At 38.1% G+C, this 20,981-nt stretch overlaps 1 protein-coding gene and 1 pseudogene across 2 annotated transcripts in view; both read right to left on the bottom strand.

The window, feature by feature from the left end:
* Positions 1–5,594: 5,594 nt before the first annotated feature.
* On the bottom strand, positions 5,595–7,453 carry LOC121474503 (annotated as a pseudogene).
* A 2,790-nt stretch (positions 7,454–10,243) lies between these two features.
* Positions 10,244–20,981, bottom strand: part of IMMP2L (inner mitochondrial membrane peptidase subunit 2) — an 848,215-nt gene continuing 837,477 nt past the window's right edge. For both annotated transcript variants that reach the window (XM_041727694.1, XM_041727695.1), the window contains exon 7: positions 10,244–10,835. In XM_041727694.1, coding sequence (XP_041583628.1) covers positions 10,716–10,835 — 120 coding nt within the window. In that variant the 3' untranslated portion in view covers positions 10,244–10,715. The remainder of the gene's footprint in view (positions 10,836–20,981) is intronic.

Below are 20,981 nucleotides of genomic sequence, written 5' to 3' on the forward strand. Positions count from 1 at the left end.
GTAGAAAAGTGCATTTTAATTACTTTATCCATAAGAACAGGAAGGAAGCAGATTACATAGATTCTTATATTCTTGTACATTCTCATTAGATTGAAAGTCATTGGTTGAGGGTGAGCATTAGGAGAGGGTGTAAAAGGTTTTGGAAAGTATGAACTCATCTTTTAGGAAGGTGAATGGATGAATTGGATAGATATAGTGGGAAAGGAATAAAGATATGCTGTGGTTTGGAGTCTGGACAGCATTTTTATCTAGGACATCTCTCCGGAAAAAATAATGCTCTGGACAAAGAAGGCAGAAACTGCAGCAGTGTGAGAAAATTGATGAGAATTTTGTTCTTGAAGAAAAGAGTAGGGTTGGGATGATCTGAAGGGAAAATAGGTATACTTAGTACTCCCGTTTTCTTCTGTGATCTTGGATATAAGTTTTGACAAGAATGAAAAGAGTGGAACTGGAAACCCATGTTGGAGAATGTCGGAGGGACCTTACTTATTTTCACACCTTGGAAGCGGTGTTTGGAGATGAACTCTCTTGTTAGGGTCCTTAGGTTCTTTATGTGTACTTCCAGTTAGTTCAGTGATGGGTAAATCTAGAAAATTTGCATCGGGGGATTGGATCCTACCCTCTTTTTTAAGCTCTTAATAGGACTAAATAAAGGACTTGTTAATCTTGTGATTAAAAATGCATAAAAATTGTTATAACTTCAACATAAATGCGAGGTCAAACTAATGTGGAAAATAAGTTGAATCTCTTTGATCATGTACACTCTTCAAGATAGACACTATTTTTCCTGAATTTGGTATATTTCCTCCTGATGAATCTGACACCCTTCCCATTTTGTCCTGCCCAGTGAAAGTTCACATTCTATAATCTGTCCAAGTGCGTATATATCAACATGGTTCAGAATGGTGTTTTGTGTATTTGAAGACCAATATTGAGTAATGAGCTGATTAGCTGATTATAGACTAAAAATGTATATAAGGTTATCAAATCTGTCAAATAGAAACCGGAACGTTTTAACAGTGGACATGGTAGTCTTGGCGCAAAGCAGAGCTGACCCAAAGACAATTATTTTTAAAACTATACTAACAATTTTTTTTTCTATAGAAACCTCTGTTAAATACCCTACATTAATTAGGGTAGACTTGCTTGTGCTAACGGACATCACTATTTCAGTGATCTTACACAACAGAAATTCATTTCTTACTCACTAATCCTGGGAGGAAGTTCAAGTTGGGTTTTGTTACCATTAGGGTCTTATAATCATGAACATCCCACCGGAAGAAATAGGAAAAGCCTGGAATTGTTCACAAGAGGTTTTAAGTGTCAGGTATGTTACAATCACTTTTAATCATAGTCTGGGTTGGCAAGAACTCAGAGACATGGTCATAACCTAGAAAACATAAGTCAGTGATATTTAGGGGAAAAGAGGAAGATGGTGTCTGTGAACTGTTTGGTCTCTGCCATACTCACGAAGGAGAGTGAGACTATGTGAAGATAAGTACCTTAGTGAGGATTTTGTTATCAAAAGCCATTTGTGAGGGAGTTTCTCAAGAGATTACTTTTTTAAAAGATCTTATTTATGTATTCAAGAGAGATACACGGAGAGAGGTAGAGACACGGGCAGAGGGAGAAGCAGACTCCCTGCGAGGAGCCCGATGAGGGACTCGATCCTGAGACTCCGGAATCACATCCTGAGCCAAAGGCAGATACTCAACCACTGAGCCACTAAGGCATCCCTCTTAAGAGATTTCTAACTTTGAAAATATGTTTTTAACAGAGGTTTATTCTTATGTTTTAAGGAGGAAAATGGGTAGTGTGGGAGGATGGTTTTTGCTGGAAAGTCTGTAATTTGGCTCACTTCTTTCTTTTGGATTTAGTGGGAGTGGAGAGAATTTATAGGATATCAATGAAGGAAGACCCAAACTGGCAGCATAGATGTCTCCAAATTATTGTTTTTTTTTAAATTTGAGGTATAATTGTCATTTAACAATATGTTAGTTTCAGATGGGCAACATAATTCAGCATTTATATACATTGTAAAATGGTCACTACAATAAATCTAGTTAATGTCCATTTCTGCCCAGTTAAAATTTTTTCCCTGTAATGAGAACTTTTAAGATATATTCTCTGAAGCAACTTTCAAATATGCCATACAGTGTTATAACTATAGTCCCCATGCTACACTATACATTATATCCCCATGACTTATTTATTTTTTACCTGAAGTTTGTACTTTTGACCTCCCTTTACCCATTTTGCCCACTCCATACCCTGCCAACCCACCATCTTTCCTCTGTATCTGTTAGCTAATATTTTTTTTTTGTTTTTAGATTCCACTGTAAAGAGATGACACAGTATTTCACTTAGCATGTGTAGTCAAGGTCCATCCATGTTGTCAAAAACAGGGAGATTTCTTTCTTTTCAGGGCTGAATAACAGTCCATTGGATCTATGCAGCATATTTTCTTTACCCATTCATCTGTCAATGGACATTTAGGTTGTAGCCATGTCTTGGCCACTGCAAACATTGCCGTAATGAACATGGGAGTGCTTACATCTTTTCAAATTACTGATTTCATTTTCATCCAATAAATTCCCAGAAGTGGAATTGCTAGATGATATGGTAGTTCTATTTTTAATTTTTTGAGGAACTTTCATACTGTTTTCTATCGTGGCTGTACCAGTTTACATTTCTACCATTAATGCACAGGGTTTCCTTTTCTCCATATCCTCATCAACACTTGTTATTTCTTGTCTTTTTGATCTTAGCCATCCTAACAGCTGTGAGGTGACATCTCATTGCAGTTTTGATTTGCATTTCCCTGATAATTAGTGATGTTGAGCATCTTTTCATGTGTCTGTTTGCCATCTGTATGTCTTCTTTGGAAAAACGTTCAGATCCCCTGCCCATTTTTTATTTATTTTTTTTTAAGATTTTGTTTTGTTTTGCTAAGGTATATGAATTTCTTACATATTTTAGAAATTAGCCTCTTATCATATATATGGCTTGTAAATATATTCTCTCATTCAATAGGTTGCCTTTTTATTTTGATTTTTTTTTTCTTGCTGTGCAGAAGCTTTTTACTTTGATGTGGTCCCACTTCTTTATTTTTGCTTTCACTGCCTTTTCTTTTTGTGCCAGATCTAAAATATCATCACCAGTACTGACATCAGGAGCTTATTGCCCAAGTTTTCTTCCAGTTCTATAATTTTAGGTCTTATGTTCAAGTCTGTAATCTATTTTGAATTAACTTTTATGTATGGTATAAGATAGTGGTCCAGTTTACTTTTCTTGCATTTGGCTATCCAGCATTCCCAACATCATTTTTTAAAATATTTTATTATTTGACAGAGAGAGAGTGAGAACAAGAGACAGAGCGAACGAGCGAGCATGCGCACACAGGGAGAATGGCAGAGGGAGAGGGAGAAGCAGACTCTCCACTGAGCAGGGAGCCTGATGTGGGGCTCTATCCCAGGACTCTGGGATAATAATCTGAGCCGAAGGCAGATGCTTAACTGACTGACCCACTCAGCACCCCATCAGCACCACTTCTTGGAGAGACTGTCCTTTCCTTGTTTTATATTCTTGGCTCCTTTGTCATAAAGCAATTGCCTATATTTGTGTATGTTTAGTTCTGGGGTCTGTTCTGTATCTGTTGAAATGATCATATGATTTTATTCCTTATTTGGTTAATGTGGTGTATTACATTGATTTGCAAATGTTAAGCCATTTTTTCTACCCTAGTTAATCTCATGGTGTATGATCCTTTAAATGGACTGAATTCAGTTTGCTTACATACTATTGAGGACTTTTGCATCTAGGTTTATCAGGGATATTGACCTGTAGTTTTCTCTTCTTGTGATATCCTTGAATGGTTTCAGTATCAGGGTAATACTGGTCTTTTAGAATGAGTTTGGAAGTGCTCCTTCCTCATGTATTTTTTTAGAAAAGTTTGAGAATAACTGGCAGTAATTATCCTTTCAATGTTTAATAGAATTCACTCATGAAGGTTTCTGGTCCTGCCCTTTTGTTTGAGAGCTTTTGGTCATTGATTCAATCTCTGTGCTAGTGATCGATGTATTTAGACTTTCTATTTATTGGGATGCTTGGGTGGCTCAATGGTTGAGGATCTGCCTTCAGTTCGGGGTGTGACCCTGGGTCCAGGGATCAAGTCCCACATCAGGGAGCCTGCTACTTCCTCTGCCTGTGTCTCTTATGAATAAATAAAATCTAAAAAAAATCTTCTATTTATTTATAATTCAGTCTTGGTAGGATGTATGTTGCTAGGAATTTATCAGTTTCTTCTGGGTTGTCCGATTGTTGGCATATAATTGTTCATAATAGTCTACTATGAGTAGGTTTGCTTTTTCATTTTGCTATGTAATGCCATTCTTTGTCTCTTATTAAGTGTGAGTGAATAATGTAGGTATAGGAACCCCAGCTTTCTCTTGGTTTCAATATGCATGAAACACATTTTTCCATCCCTTGACTTTGTCGTTGTGTGTCCTTAAGTTTGAAGTGAATCTCTTGTAAGCAGCCTAAAAATGGGTCTTTAAAAAAAAAAAATCCAGGACCTCCTGGGTGGCACAGTCAGTTGAGCAGCAGACTCTTGGTTTTTGCTCAGGATGTGATCTCGGGATTGTGAAATTGAGCCCTGGATCAGCTCGGTGTTCAGTGCAGAGTCTGCTTGGGATTCTCTCTCTTTCTGCCCCTCCCCCAACACTCATGCTCTTTCTAAAATCTTTAAAAATACATTAAGCTGCTCTTTTGATGGAGATTTTGATCCATTTACAGTTAAAGAAATTACTGGTAGGCATGTCCTTATTGCCATTTTGTTGTCTTCTGTATGTTTGTAATTCCTTTATTCCTTTCTTCTCTTGTTCCCTTCCTTGGTGATTTTATGATTTTCTTTAGTGTTATACTTTGTTTCCTTTCTCTTTATCTTTGGTGTATCTACTATAGGTTTTCGCTTTGTGGTTACCATGAGGCTTAGATATAACAACTTATATTTATAATGGTCTATTTTAAGTTGATAACAAATTCAATTTAAACACATTCTAATGCCCTACATTTTTACTTTTTCCTCCCCAGGTTTTATGGTTTTGATGTCACATTTGATGTCATTTTACATTTTTATCTTTTATATTCCTTCACTAATAATAACTATAGCTATAGTATTGCCAAAATTTTAGCTTCATACTAGCTTTATAAGTGATTAATCTAAAAAATGATTAATCTACCACCTGTTCTACTATTGTTCTAGATTATAAGTTTTTAATTTATTTATGCAATCTCTATACCAAACTTGGGGCTTGAACTTGTGACTCCAAGATCAAGAATTGTGTATTATTCCTAAAGAGCCAACCAAGCACCCCTAGATTTTACTCTATATTTACCTTTACCCATGAGGTTTGTACTTGCACATTTTTTCCTAATAAGTGCCCTTTTATTTCAGCTTGAAGAAGTCCCTTTAACATTTCTTGTAAAATTGGCTTAGTCATGATGAATTCCTTTAGCTGTTCATCAATTCTGCATGACAACTTTACCAGATATTCATTTTTTTTCACCGTTCAGAATTTATTTAGTATTTTAGTTGGTAGGATAGTTGGTTGCATTGTCTTTTTACATTATATGGCAATGTACACTATATTCTGACATATATAGTACACAAAATAAGGTCCTTTAGAAGAGTTATGCACAATACATGCAATATTGAATTTATATATTGGATCCCAGGATGTGACTGAACTAAAAAAGATGGACTAGGCACATTGGGTGTTGGAGGGAAGGAATCAGAAGTTACATAACACAGTAAATACGCATGTGGTTTGAGGAGTAACTGCAGCATATATGACATTGGCAGTGGTGCCTCTGAGACGGTAAAACTATATTACATTAACCAATTTAGGACTACACAAGACAGGCATCATCCAGCATCAGGATATAGCTGCAGGGTTTTGTGAACCATTCCCATTTGTAACGTTAGGAAACTGATGTTTTTCTTAGGCCATTTTAATATTACTACTTGAGTAACAGGTCAGATAATAAGAACATACACAACCTCCAACTAAAATCTTGTAGTCTAGACAGTGGCGGTACATTAGAAAATTTTAAAACTGTAGCTCCTTTTGGATCCCCCAAAATGTATGTGCACTCTTCTTCAAATGGGCCTCTTCCTCAGGAGTCAGAGTCATCTTCACAACATCGGAGATTCCATTCTGTCCCAAGATGCAAGGAACACTAAGGAAGACATCATCTTTTATTCCGTAGAGACCCTTAATCCATGGTAGAAATTGGATGCACCCACCTAAGATTCTTCATTGTACTTTCTGCCAAATCTGCCACAGGCAGTCCAATGACCCAGGAAGTGTAGCCTTTCAGTTTGATCACCTCACAGGCACTGTCGACCACCTGTTTGTGAACCTCTTTCCACTGTTCCTTGTCTGCATCAGTGCCTAAGTCAGGGTTCAGATTCTTCAAAGAGACACCATCAACATTTACTCCACTCCATACAGGCACACTGGAGTCTCCATGGTCTCCAAGGACACACCCATGACAGCTTAATGGGTGAACTGCCAGCCTTTCTCCTATTCGGTAACAGAACCGGGCTGAATCCAGCTTGCAACCACTTCCAATAACACAGTTTTTGGGAAAGCCACTTATCTTCCAAGTCACATAGGTCAAGATATCCACTGGATTGGAAACAACAAGCAACTTGAAGTTTGGGCTGTATTTGACAATATTAGGAATAATGAACTTAAAGATGTTCACGTTACACTGGACCAAATTAAGACGACTTTCTCCCTCTTGCTGATGTGCCCCAACTGTGATAATAACCAGCTTGGAGTTTGCAGTCACATTATAGTCTTTGCCAAAGACAATTTTTGGTGTTCTAAGGAAAAGGCTGCCGTGCTAGAGATCCATCATCTCTCATGACATCAACAAGTCCTTCATTAAGATACTCATGACATGGGATCCCTGGGTGGCGCAGCGGTTTGGCACCTGCCTTTGGCCAAGGGCGCGATCCTGGAGACCCAGGATCCAATCCCACGTCAGGCTCCCGGTGCATGGAGCCTGCCTCTCCCTCTGCCTGTGTCAGGGTTCAGATTCTTCAAAGAGACACCATCAACATTTACTCTGCCTCTCTCTCTCTCTGTGTGTGTGTGACTATCATAAATAAATAAAAATTTATATAAAAAAAGACTATTAAAAAAAAGATACTCATGACATGAGCCATGCCAACAGCACCAACCCCAACAACTGTAGTCTTATTCTGGGGGATATGGTCTTCCTTAAGAAGATTCTGAATCGGCTGATCCTTGAGAGTTGCCATTTTAGACTTAAAACCAAAAGGAATCGGGAGTGCACATCGGGCAGCAACAGCATGCAGGGTCAGGTTGGGACTTGGCAATGGCGGCTCTGACTCCCAGATAGAGTATTCTTGACTGAAGGATTTTTCTTTCAACACTTTGAAGGCCAGAGGGAGTGATATAATATAGTCAAAGTTTCTGCTAAAAAATCTGATGGCCTTAAGGAGTTCCTTGTACGCAGTAAGTTGCCTTTTCTTACTGCCTGTAAGACTGTCTCCTCATCTTCAACTTTGGCATTTTAGTTATAATGTGTCTTAGTGAGGGTCTCTTTGGATTCATCTTCTTTGGAACTATGAGATTCCTGGATCTGGAAGTCTGTTTCCCTCCATGGGTCAGGAAATTTTCAGTCACTAATTCTTCAAATAAGTATTCTGCCCATCTTTCTCTTCTCCTTCTGGGACCCCTATAACATGAATATCAGTCCACCTGATGTTGTCCCATGAGGCCCTTAAACTAGCTTTTTTTTTTTTTAATCCTTTGTTTTTCCTGTTTTGGTTGGATGAGTTCCATGACCTTGGCTTTGATTTCATTAATCTTTTCTCTGCCTTATCTAGTCAGCTGGTGAATCCCTCTAGTTTGTTTTTCAGTTCAGTTATTGGATCCTTCAGCTCTGTGACTTCTATGTGGTGCTTTATTATATTTTCTCTTTGTTGAATCCTCAGGGTGTTTACGCATTCTCCTGAGTTCAGTAAGCATTTCTATGCTGCACTATCATTTCTTGCTGTTTTTAACTTTTAACAGGTAGATCATTTATCTCTCTTTCATTAAGGACCTTTTTATGAGGTTTTATCTTGCTATTTCATTTGGAACATATTCCTGTTTCTTCGTATTCATGACTCTGTTGGTTTCTGTGCATTAGCTGCCATCTCTCCCAGTTTTGAAGAAGTGTCCTTGTATAGGAGATGAACCTTATTGTTCTACCCTTCTCTATCTCTTGGTTGTCTCTCAATCCTTGGTGATTGGCCAAGCCACCTATTTTATTTCTAGTGGTTCCCAATATTTAAAGGTTTCCCTAGACTTGCATGGTTCCTGGGGTGGGGGTGGGGGAATCTTAGCCCCTAGATTCAGGCTCTTTGGAAGCAGAAACTCTTAGGTGGCAGCTTTTAAAGTAGGCAAATGTGTACGGTTCTGTGGGACCACAAGTGTAGTCTTATGGCACAATAGCTAGACAAGATAGAAATGTCCCCCTGGGTGTCATTAATAAAAATTAGAGCAGCAGACAAGCATATACATCCCTTTCTGGGAGTTGCTGGAAATCTGGAGTGAGAGAAAGTGCAAAGATATTGTGCACCAACTTTTATCCCCGTATCCCTACCTCTTTAGGCCCCTAGGTCTATACCAGACAGTCTGCTTGTCCACTCAGGCCAAAGCTTCCTTCAACAAAAGAATGTGGTGTGTTTCAGTCCGCTGTATTGGGGCTGGGTGGGGTAGCTGGATAAGAACTCTCAGATTGTTACCAGAGCTAGGTGCTCAAGAATGTCCCCTGGGCAGCAGCCATAAACAAAACAAGGCACCAGACAAGCATATAGGCTTCTGTCTGGGAGATACTGGCACTTTGGACATTGTCAAAGAATATAAAGATCATGCCTGCCCTCTGAGGTCTCTGGGATGTGTATTTAATTAGAAGCTTGGCCCTCACATTGCAACCATGGAGATAAACGAACAGGCCTTTTTCACAGAAAGACTGGCTCCTGGGTCTGGTGCCTCTTGTTGTGTCCAGGGAGTGGTAGCTGATGATGAACTCTTTCTCCACTGTTTAATATTAGGTGATTGTCTTATCTGATAAATAATAAGTGCACCAATGATTAAGTCTGCCTAGAGTTGCATTTTTGAGGTGATAACATATAAGCTGAGTTGTTTGACAGCATCAAGTATTAACTCTGCTGGTGATGTGTTAGATGGCTAGAGAATATGAAATCAAATAAAGAGCATTTATCAGCTTCATCAGGAATCGTACAAGTAGTGAGTAAGGTAGCAAGGATGATAACCAGTTTGGTAAACTGTCAAAATATCCAATTTTTCTACACCAGCTGGTAAATAGTAGCTATTCTCACAGAACTTCTCTATTTGTTCTGTCTGCCCTCAGCAGTACTTCCAAACCCCTCTTCTGTGGTCCCCAGAATTTGCTATTTTCTAGCAACTAAAAGGCCAATGCTCTTACACACTCACTAGTTTACATCTAATCCCAGGGGATGCAGTTTGTCAAGAGACAAGTTACAAGCCTTGAAATAGTAATGTGTATTCAGTAAACTGGAGTTAAAGGTTAGAGCATGAAATACATGCTGGGGAACAGAGAGAAATGGAATTGATAAGGGGCCACCAAAAGATTTTAGGCAGATAATTTTGACCAACCTTAGTCTGTAAGTACTCACTGCTACTTGCTGACTGAGCTGCTACATATAGTGTTAAGGAATTATTAGTAACAGCTGCTGTTAAAATGCCTATGGGTTTTTACTGTTACTCTCTAAATATAGACTTGCATGAAGGAATTTACCTCCTTACCTATGCAGTTACAGGATCTATTATGCTAACATTACCCTGCTTTGCAGTTAGTGATTTCAGTTTTACAGATGTAAACATGAAAATCACTGGGAAGGAAAATAAAACTTGGAAAAAAGTCAGTCACGTTTGATGACCATTTCACTCAGAACATTTCACATAGTGGCTGAATACTGATAAATCGGTTTATTCATCAGTGTGAGCCGGCAAGAGATCACTCAGAAGTTTTGATTTAAAAGGGTCAATAAAGAAGGTTTATTTATATGGAAGTATTGATAGAATTGGTTCTCCTTCCTTTAAATTCCTTGCTTAAAAATAAAAGATATTCCTCATTAATGAAGGTATGGGTTAAATGATAAATACTCAATACAATACCTGAGCAAATCAATGTTTTATTTTTACATCACAGTTTACTGTTCTTCCTAACTGGCAGTCACTGCATTGTATATACCTTCAATTCCAATGTAATTTCCATCACTGTATGTTTCTTCATGTTCTATCTTAAGAGTAAATGATATTACTGAATTACTTTCATCAAATACTAATTTTCATAGTCTTTCATCAGCAAGCACCAAAATTAAAACCCAACAATCGATGGGATAAGTATACATAACAAATTCCCTGTCAGACATGGGAATAAAATGTTCATATTCCCAAAGGTCTGCATTTTTTTGGCATTAAACAATAGGGTATTACAACTAAACATAAAATCAGTTGCTATTTAATACTGTTTAATAACGCGGATCACTTCATTTGAAACAAGCTTTGCCTTTTGAAGGTTCCTCCTTCCCATCCCTTCTACAATGCTTCCCAATGCCAGCAGCTGAGGGAGCTCCATGCCATCATTCATTCCTCTTCTCTCTGAACTGGCAAGCGCTCTGGAGGAAGAACAGATTCCAATTTCTGCCAGCGCTCTGGCGGCCACAGGATATGTGTAGCATGGGCATGCAGAAGTCCTAGGGAAACCTGAACCCATGAGAGACACAAAGAAAGCAAGCAAGGAATTATTTCATCAGAATTATCATTAATATCTTAAAAACAGAATTTGATCCAGGTCTGATAGATGAGTAAAAATAGTGAACATTCATACAGTACTTTTCTAGGTGCTTTATGTACCTAAATGCCTTTAAATTCTCACAACCATTGGAAGTAGGTATTACACTCATTTTTCATATAAGAAAATTAAAATTGAATTGGTTAAAGATCTTGCCAAAAGTCTTACAGCAACCCACTGGTAGAGGCTGGCTTCAGGGCTGAGCTGTCCAACCCCAGGGTCTGCAAACTTAACCCTCATCCTCAATAATCAGTTTGCATGCAGTCAGGGAACATAAATCTGGTTTGCATTCTCAGAATTTCCTATGGAATTACCAGTATTTTAGACACTTTACTTTGTGCATAAGTCAGAGCCCTTTTTTTTTTTTTTTTTTTTTTTTTTTGGTATAAAGCACTTCCCTGCCTACTGGCCAAGCAGCAAGAGTTACAGTGAGACTAAGTAAACCACATGGAGCAACACAGAACTAGTGCTCACAGAGGGAGGTGGAAAACTAAGGGAAAGAGCAAAGGAGAATAGGAAGCAAGGAAAAAGAATAGATATGTGCTAACTAGTTACTGCAGGTTCACTTTATATTTTCAAATGTTTTTCCTATAAATTGGAGGTCCATAGAGATTAACACACAAGACTGCTTTCATTGAAGTTGTTTCCTAGCATATGCATTCAAGGAGAGACTCAACTGCATGTCCAGGGAGGGACTCTAACAAGAAAACTAGAAACACATTGATTTGAAAAACAAAACCAACTTCAAACTTGGAGTACAAATAAAATAAGCCCAGGGGCCCAGTAAAGGAACATTACTTTGGAAAAAAAAAATCAAACATACATAAAATTTGAAAATGTGGGGGAGGGGGGGTGTGGAGGGAGCAAGCTCTATTCACCCAAACTCACTAGTTATTTACATTTTGTTGCATTTGTTACTTTTCTCTTGTGTGTGTCTGTATACATACTTTTTTAATGACCCATTTGAAATTTGCTGACATTCTGAATTTACTCTGAATATTTCCAAATGTATCTCCTCAGAAGTAAGACTCTTTCCTACATAAACATAATACATTCTATGTAAGATATTATTGATACAATATTAACATATAGCCAACATTCTAAATTTTTCAGTTATAATACTGTCTTTTATAGCTATTTTAAAAATTCTTAAGGGTCAAAAATTGCATCATAATTGTTGTTATTTTTGTTCAGACCTGTTGCCTTGTAAAATGCCCTACATTTATAATGGCTTGACTTTTCCTCTCCTAAGTAGATTCAAGGTAAGGGTTCTGGGCAAGAACACAATGTACTTGGTAATACATTCTTCTTATTCTCTCATGTCAGAAGACACAAAATATCTGTCCCATTCCTGTGAAGTTTGGTCACTTGATTAAGGTGATATGGACCAGGTTTCTCCACTGTAAGCAAATTGTTTCCCTTTTATAATTAGTAACTAACCTGTGGGGTGATATTTTGAAATATGTAACTATCCTGTGTCAACATTTCACATAAAATCATTTCACGGTCTCTCAAGGAAGCTGGTTTCTAAACCATCTAATGATTTTAATATCCATCGATGATCCTCCCTGAATCAGTTATTACATTGATGATTATAATAGTGAGTTTCCAAACTTATTATTCCTTTTATATTTATTCGCTGTTATTCTTCTCTAAAGTGATTCCCCTTCCAACCCTGAACGCCTCTTTTAATATCAAAATTTTTTTTAAAGTCTGTTATGAGTTCTGGGTTTGATGCTCCCATGTCTTTAGTTGGAGGAGTAGAGGGGCTCTTGGTTAATATGGGACATGTCTCCATCAGTGCCTGAGCACTTCCTTACTTTTTGGTACCACTCAACATTGCAGGCTTACTTGTACCTGTTCAGCCTGAGATCAGACATCTCGTTAAGGAGGCTTGGTTCTACCCAGGAAAGTATTTAGAAACCACCATCTGCTACTCTATGTACTCATTGCTCCATGGGTGTCAATATTCAAGGCCATTTCAGAGAATAAACAGAAAATATCCACAACCCCAGGGTTTTCCCTCATCTTCCCCCATTTGATATTTCTATCTTCCTTCTTCCAGAGTGAGCACTCCGGCTCCCAAACAAAAATTTACTGAGTAAAAATCAAAGATTCTTTACAACTATTTTAATCCCTACAGTAAATCTCATTTTAAGGCTATATTTATTGGAATCTGACCTTTTTTTCTCCACAGTGTAGCTGTGTTAAATACTGTGTGGTTTGTTTCTATTTGTATTCAATTTTAGTGTGCTTCTGGGATCCTTTCTGATGAAATGTTATTGTTAAAGGGTGAGGTAGGCAGAAATGCCCCTTGAATACACACTCCAAAGAGGTCCATATCCCAATCCCCAGAAGGTATGAATATGTAGTGCTATGGAGCTAAGAGGAATTAAGGTTACAGATGGACTTAAGGTTGCTGATTAGTTGATCTTAAGATAAGGAGACTATCCTATCGCATTCTAGGAACCCAAATGTAATTATGAGATTCCATTAATGTAGATGAGGTAGGCAGAAGGGTTGGATTCAGACAGATGATGTTATACTGCTGGATTTTGAAGATGGAGAAAATGGCCACGAGCCAATGAATGCAGGTGGCCTCCAGAACCTAGCAAGGAACCAGATGATCCCCTAGAGCTTTTTTTTTTTTTTTTTTTTTTTTTTTTTTTTATCTCCCGTAGAGCTTTCTGGGTAAATGCAGCCTTGCTGATACCTTGGTTTTAGCCCAGTGATCCATACTGGACTCATGACCTCCAGGACTGTAAAATAATTTTGTTGTTTTAAGTTACATTATTTGTGGCAATTATACTAACAATGGGAAACCAATACAAAAAATATACACAAATGACAGTCTACCATCTACTACTATACCTCTAAATGCTTCCATTTCTAGCAGTATATTTTCCTTTTTTGGAAAAAGAAACCCAAATATACACTCTTATTTCCTCATGCCAACAGTAGAACACTACACATTCCCCTCTGCACGTGGCTTTTAATTCTCACCAGTATATCCTAGAAACCATTTCCTAACACTTCATAGGAAAGGGAGACTGGTTTTTACAACCCACCCCTGCTTCATGATTCTGATTGACCTCGTTTGGGAATCCAGCATCTGAAGTTGCCATTTGGTGTCACACCCAGAAAAAGCAAACTTAACCAACTTGAAAGAATCCCTGAAACATATTTTGGAACATGCTAAGTAACCATCCCAACCATGTTACCTGGCAGGAACCTAGATCTAAATGGTCTGTAATAGTGAAGTTTTTATCTACATTTTTTTTTTCTGGACTCAGTGGAGCTATAGGGCAGTTGATTTCTATCTTCTCCACAATAACCGTTTTTAGATTTGATAACTGCTACTCTGTTGTCCCTAAAGCCTTTATTTGCCGTTCCAAGTTGTTGAACTTTTCCCGTATGGTTGATTTGCCAGGACTCCTGCCAATATATTTGCTTGCTTGGTGCTTTAATTTGTTTTAATCAACATTCATTTTCCTAAAACCTAGGATTCTTTTATTCCATTTATTAGGTATACTATGTATTCCCTGAAAAAATAATTTATAGCCATGAATGTGAAGAATCTCACAGATGTAGAATATTACTATTGTTTAAAAGTATGGAATGCAAAATTTAAGCATTTCTTTAAGAAAGGCTGATATAAGAGGGCCTATGTACTCTCAGCATTCTTGTCACAGATCTTTATTAGTATGTATACAGACATGCAAAGAGCATAGTGAATACAGGGCAGGAAAAAAAATCCAGAATTAATCCAGAAATAAAAAAAACTGAAAAGCTGTACTTCAAGGTACAGCTTTGGTTTCCACACATACTGTAGTAAGCAGGGTCCTCCAGAGAAACAGAGCCAATAGGATATGTGTTTATATATAGAAATAAATTTATGTGAAACATTTAGTTCCTGTAATTATGGAGGCTTGGTGGGTTCAAAATCTATCTAATGGGGAAGGCCAGAAGGCGGAAGACTCAGAAAAGAGTTGCAGTTGAAGTTCAAAGGCAATCTGCTCGCAAATCGCTTATTGCTTGGGGAGGTTAACCTTTGGTTCTGTGCAGGCCTTCAACTGATTGAATGAAGCCCACCCACCTATTGGAGAATAAAATGCTTTATTTACTCACCCTTACAGAAACCTTCAAAGGGCTGGGCATCATAGCCCAGCTAAGCTGACACACAAAATTAACCATCACACCTGACAAATACAATCCTCCTCCTCATTGCTTACTACACCCAGGGCAGTGTTCTGAGTGACTTAGGCATCCTGATGCATTGAATCCTCACACTAACTCTGTGATGCAGGTTCTATTATAGTCTCCACAGTGGAGGAAACCTATGTACAACATGAGATTTTTTTGAGCCAAGACTGATGTGTATGCCTTCTGGCTCTTGAACCTATCAAGATCCATCATATAATTTATTTTCTAAATAAGACACTTTGACCATCAAATGGGGTACTTTTTAAATTAAGTCAGGATAATAGTAAAATGGAGCTATGCTAGACAAATCAAGATTGGGTCAACTTAATCATACTGCTGTTCCACATACTTTCCTGAAACACCTAGATTGATCAGAAGGAAATGATTGTTAGGAGCTGTATTTTTTTTTTTTTTGCAAAACTCATATGTTGAAGCCTTAATGCCCCAGTAGCTCAGAACAAGACTGCATTTGAAAATAGTTACCTCTGTAAAGGTTCTAAGTTAAAATGAGGCCATTAGGGTGGCCCTAATTCAATCAGGCTGGAATTTTGTTAAAGGAGGACATTAAGACAGACAAAGAACCAATAGGGGTGCATGTGGAGACACAGAAAAAAAGTCAGCCATTTGCAAGCTAAGGAGCAAAGTCTTGAAAGAAAACAAAACAGTCTTCAGAACTGATAATTTTTTGTTGTTGCTCAAGCCATGCAGTTTATGGTATTTGGTTATGGCAGTCCAAGCAAACTAAGACATAAATAAAAAGGAATAACTGTGCTGGAAGCTGCTTTCCTAAGATGTGCCAGTATTCAGTCAAAATAGGTAAACAAAGAAACATGTTGAAGAAAAAAAAATCCCTTTGTTATTAAAGAGAGAGATGCTTAAGCACGCATAGGCATACCTAGTTTTATTAGGCTTTGCAGCAACACTGTGATAAGTCTATCAGTGCCATTTTCCAATACATTTGCTCATTTGTGTCTGTGTTACATTTTGATAATGCTTACATTATTTCAAACTTCATTATATTTGTTATGGTGATCTATGATCTTTGAAGTTACTACTGTAATTGCTTAGGCGATCTACAAACTGTGCCTGTAGAAGATGGCAAACTTAATAAACGTGGTATGTGCTGTGACTGCTCCACCGGCTGGCTGTTGCCTCATTTCTTTCCCTCTCTGCAGACCTCCCTATTTCCTGAGATGTAGTAATATCAAAAGCAGGCCAATTAATAACCCCATATGGCCTCTAAGTGTTCAAGTAAAATTAAGAGTCACAGGTCTCTCACTGGGAATACAAACTACAATTCAGTAAACTTAGTGAGGAAACATATCAAAAGCCAAGATTGGCACCAGAGGCTTAGCTTTTGTCCTAAACCAAGTTGTGAATGAAAAAGAAAAGTTCAAAGAAATTAAAAAGCTATCAATGGTAAGAAAGTGAAACAGCCTTATTGCAGATATGGACAAAATTTTAGTGGTCTGGACAGATGATCAAACCAGCCAAAGCCAGACCAAGGCCCTAACTCCCCTCACCTGTTTGAAGGCAGAAAGGTGAGGAACCTGCAGAAGAAAAGTTTGATTTAGCAGAGATTGGTTCATATGGTTTTAGGAAAGAAGCTATCTCCATAAGGTAAAGGAACAAGTTATCCAAAAGATCTAAGATCATTAATGTATCTGGCTACACTAAAAAACAGATTTTTAATGTAGATGAAACAGTCTTCTATTGGAAGAGGATGTCAGCTAGAGTTTCCATAGCTAGAGAGAAGTCAATGTCTGGCTTCAAAGAACAGGCTCTCTTACAAGGGGATAATGCAGCTAGTGACCTTAAATGGAAGCCAATGCTCATCTACCATTTCAAAAATCCAAGGGAGGGGAACCCTGGGTGGCTCAGCAGTTTAGCACCTGCCTTTGGCCCAGGGCCTGATCCTGGAGACCCTGGATCGAGTCCCATGTCAGGCTCCCTGCATGGAGTCTGCTTCTCCCTCTGCCTGTGTCTCTGCTTCTCTCTCTCTCTCGCTCTGTGTGTCTCTCATAAATAAAAATCTTTAAAAAAAAATCCAGGGACCTTAAAGATTATGTTAAATTTACTAGTCCTGAGCTCTGACATAGAACAATAAAGCCTGAATGACAGCACATCTGTATACAGTGTGGTTTACTGAATATTGTCAGCCTTCTGTCAAGACCTACTGATTAGAAAAAGAGTCCTTTCAAAATATTAGTGCTTATCGACAATGTACCTGGTCTTCCAAGAGCTCGGGTGGAGACATACAATGAGATTCATGCTTTCATGCATGCTAGCACAACATCTATTCTTCAGCCTGTGCATCAAGGACTCATTTTGACTTTCAAAGCTTACTCATTAACAAATGCATTTCTTAGGGCTATAGCTGCCACAGATAATTATTACTGATGGGTATGGGCAAAGTCAATTGAAAACCTCCTGGAAAGGATTTGCCAGTCTAAGTGTCATGAAGTATACTTCCAATGAATGCATGGAAAAGGGGTCAAAATATCAACGTTCACAGAAATTTGGAAGGAGTTGCTTCTAACCCTCATGGAGGACTTTGAGGGGTTCAAGACTTCAGTGGAGAAAGTAGCTATGTATGTGGTGGAAATAGAAATTCAAGAAAACTTGAATTAGAAATGGAGCCTGAAGAAGTGAGTGCATTGCTACAATCTCAAGAAAGAACTTTAATGGATGAGGAGTTAATCATCATTTTATGAATGAGCACAGAACAGGATTTCTTAAAATGGACTCCATTCCTGGTGGAGATATTGTGAAGATTATTGAAATGAAAACAAAGGGTTTAGAATATTATATAAGCTTAGTTGATAAAGCAGCAGTAGGGTTGGAGAAGACTGACTCCAAGGTTTGAAAATGCTATCAAATAGCATCACATCCTTCATTGTTCATGAAAGGAAGAGTATATCAATGTGACAAGCTTCACTGTTGTCTGAAGAAACTGCCACAGCTGTCCCAACCTTCAGCAACTACCACCTAGCCATCAACAATGATTGGCAAGACCTTCTATCCACACACACAAAAAATATGACTTTTTGAAAGCTCAAGTGATGATTAATTTAAAAATATCCTCTAAAAAAAAGGTTAAAGCATATACATTGCAATAGTATTATATCTAAAAAAGTAAACCTAATACAGTATAATGTGTTTACATTTATAACTTTTATATGTACTGAGAAACCAAAAATTCATTTAACACACTTTATTATAACATTCACTTTACTGCAGTAATCTAGAATAGAACCTAAAATATCTTTAAGATATGACTAAAATTTTTTCGAAGTTAGATTACTTGACCAACCAAACTAGTACTTTCCTGGGACTTGACTCTCCCCTATGCTCTTTTGTGTCCCATGTGTAACTGTGTCTCCTCTTCAAAGGATTCACAACATTTTTAGGCATAAATCTTTACAGTAAATTTTAGGACATGACAAAATCATTAAATCATATAATCCCTTAGCAGATCATTGTGTTTTTAGTGTCTGCTGAATGAAAAGACAGATCCACATATATCAATAGGCTTCTTAAAATAATTGTTGCCCATAGACTGGGAATCAGTGATCTAGAATAGTCTATTTTTATTGTGTACCCTAACAGCAAAAATACTAGAGAATTGACTTTGATATATATTTTAAAATATATATTAAACATTTATATTTACTGTATATATTATATATGTGTGTGTGTGTGTGTGTGTGTGTGCAGTAGTGTTAACATTCCATAAAACCAAATGTTAGTGAAACTTAAACTCTTATTTTTTCAGATCAAGAGTTCTAATTTTTTATTTTTGCCTCCAGGGGATCCTTATACACACCCTCTCCTATTCTTGCTCCCCTCTTAAGAGATCTCTGCTCTGGGAAACACCAAAATTAGTAGCTGAAAATTGATCAGTGTTATTAGTCAATTAGTTGGTTTTATCCACACAATGCCAAGTAAGCACATGGACTAAATTTACACTGAATTACCTATCTTTAATTGAATTGGCTCAACTGAGAAGTTATGTTGGCATGTAGTAGACACAGCTTTCATGAGCCCAGACTTTTCTTCAGGTGCCAGAGGCACAGGTGTGTTACTATGGTTCCCTCCACTCCCTATTCATAGGCCTATAGTCACAGAGAACTCTTCCAATCCTTGGCTTCAGGATACTGTCTCTTAAAGGAAGAGCTTGCAAAAGTAAGATAAGGGCAAGCAAAGCAAAAGAGCCCAAAGGTAGGACAAGAGAGAAAACACAGAAAAAAAAAAGGGAAGATGACTGTAAATGGGAGCAAAGACTTTTTAAAAACAAAGATGAGTCGGAACCAGAGCCAGGGTCAGAAGAGGATCAGGATGACAAAGAGAAGAAGCACAAAAGTTCATCTGATTAAAATATTTTCCATAAAGAAAATACAAACACATGTTATATGCACTATTAGCAAATAAAATCTGTTCCCTAATGAATTTAGTGTAAGAAGAGAGAAAAATTTCCACATAAACAAGGCAGCAGTCAGATGATATTTATTCTACAATATTAAATTACCTACAATTACTTTTGCAAGTCAAATCAAAATGGAACAATATTGGAACCGGGAAGAACACTGTTTAAAAGAAGGGCTGATTTGCCAGAGCTTAAAGAAGTCAGTCAGCTTTTCTGCATGATACCTCAGTATGCAAGTTCTACTCTAATGGCCTCTCCACCTAACAGCACATGTCATGTCCACCTTTCTGCTTCTGATGATTGCTCTACCCCAGTTTATAATCCTCTTCCTCATATCTGTGGGACCCTCCTGTAAAATCCATTTTAATCCAACTTTTCCATGGAGTCCTTTCCAGCCACCTCAATTCTCCTCTTTACCCAAGTATTTGAGGCCTGCTGTTGGTCTATCCAACATCCGTTCTCAAAAAGAAATGAAGAAAAGGACCAAGGATTTCTGGGGAATATAGCAGAGTAAGACGGCCCTAAGCTCATTGCCTCCCACTGATGCAACTAGATAACACCACATCAGTGTAAATTACTGAGAAAATGACCTGAAACTGGCAGAACAGACTCTCCACAGCTAAAGGTAGAGAAGAGGCCACATGGAAGAGGATAGAAGAGCAGAGACGTGGTTGGGAGCTAAATGGGACTTGCAGAGACTGTGCATAGACAGGAGGGATGCCTTAGGCATTCTCCCCTGGATAAAGGAAAAAAAAGAGCCCTCACAGCAGGCACCCCAGGCATGGGGAACCCTCACAGGGAAGATGAATTCCTGTAACATTTGGCTTTGAAAACCAGAGGAGCCAAATTTCATGGGCCCTTACAGTAAGTGGGGCTTAACACCTGGAACTTTCAAAATTAACAGGCTCTGCCCTGGGAGAGCATGGAAGGCTAGAGGAAATTGAATCTATGCCTTCCTTTCAAGAGACAGCACAACAAAGAGCCTGCCGAGACACAGCATAGAAGCAGCAGTTTGAAAAATGGCTGAAATATAAAAGAGAGAGATTTGTTCACTCATCTCAGAGTATGTGCTGGAGGGAGAAGGAGCCTTTGGAGATTTCTCAAAAAAGAAAAGTGCTGGCAGGAGCCATTTCCCTCCCCCATACCCTAGCCTAGACACACAGGTATCTGCAGGAACTAGTGCCAACACTTGCTACCTAGCTTGCTAACAATGTGCTCACAAATATCCATCCTCATACTTTTGCTAATCCACGCCCTCCAAACCTGCCTGCCTTAGTTTGGGGCAGCTGTAGGTCCCCTCTTGCAGAATGCAAACTGTGAAAGAAGAGAGCAAGTGAAGAAGGAACAGAACTACAGAAAACAACCATAAAACAAAAGCAAAATGGCCAAGAAGTACATAATGATCAAAAATTACTTTGAATGTAAATGG

Source organism: Vulpes lagopus, chromosome 13 (assembly GCF_018345385.1).
Source record: "Vulpes lagopus strain Blue_001 chromosome 13, ASM1834538v1, whole genome shotgun sequence".
Lineage (NCBI taxonomy): Eukaryota > Metazoa > Chordata > Mammalia > Carnivora > Canidae > Vulpes > Vulpes lagopus.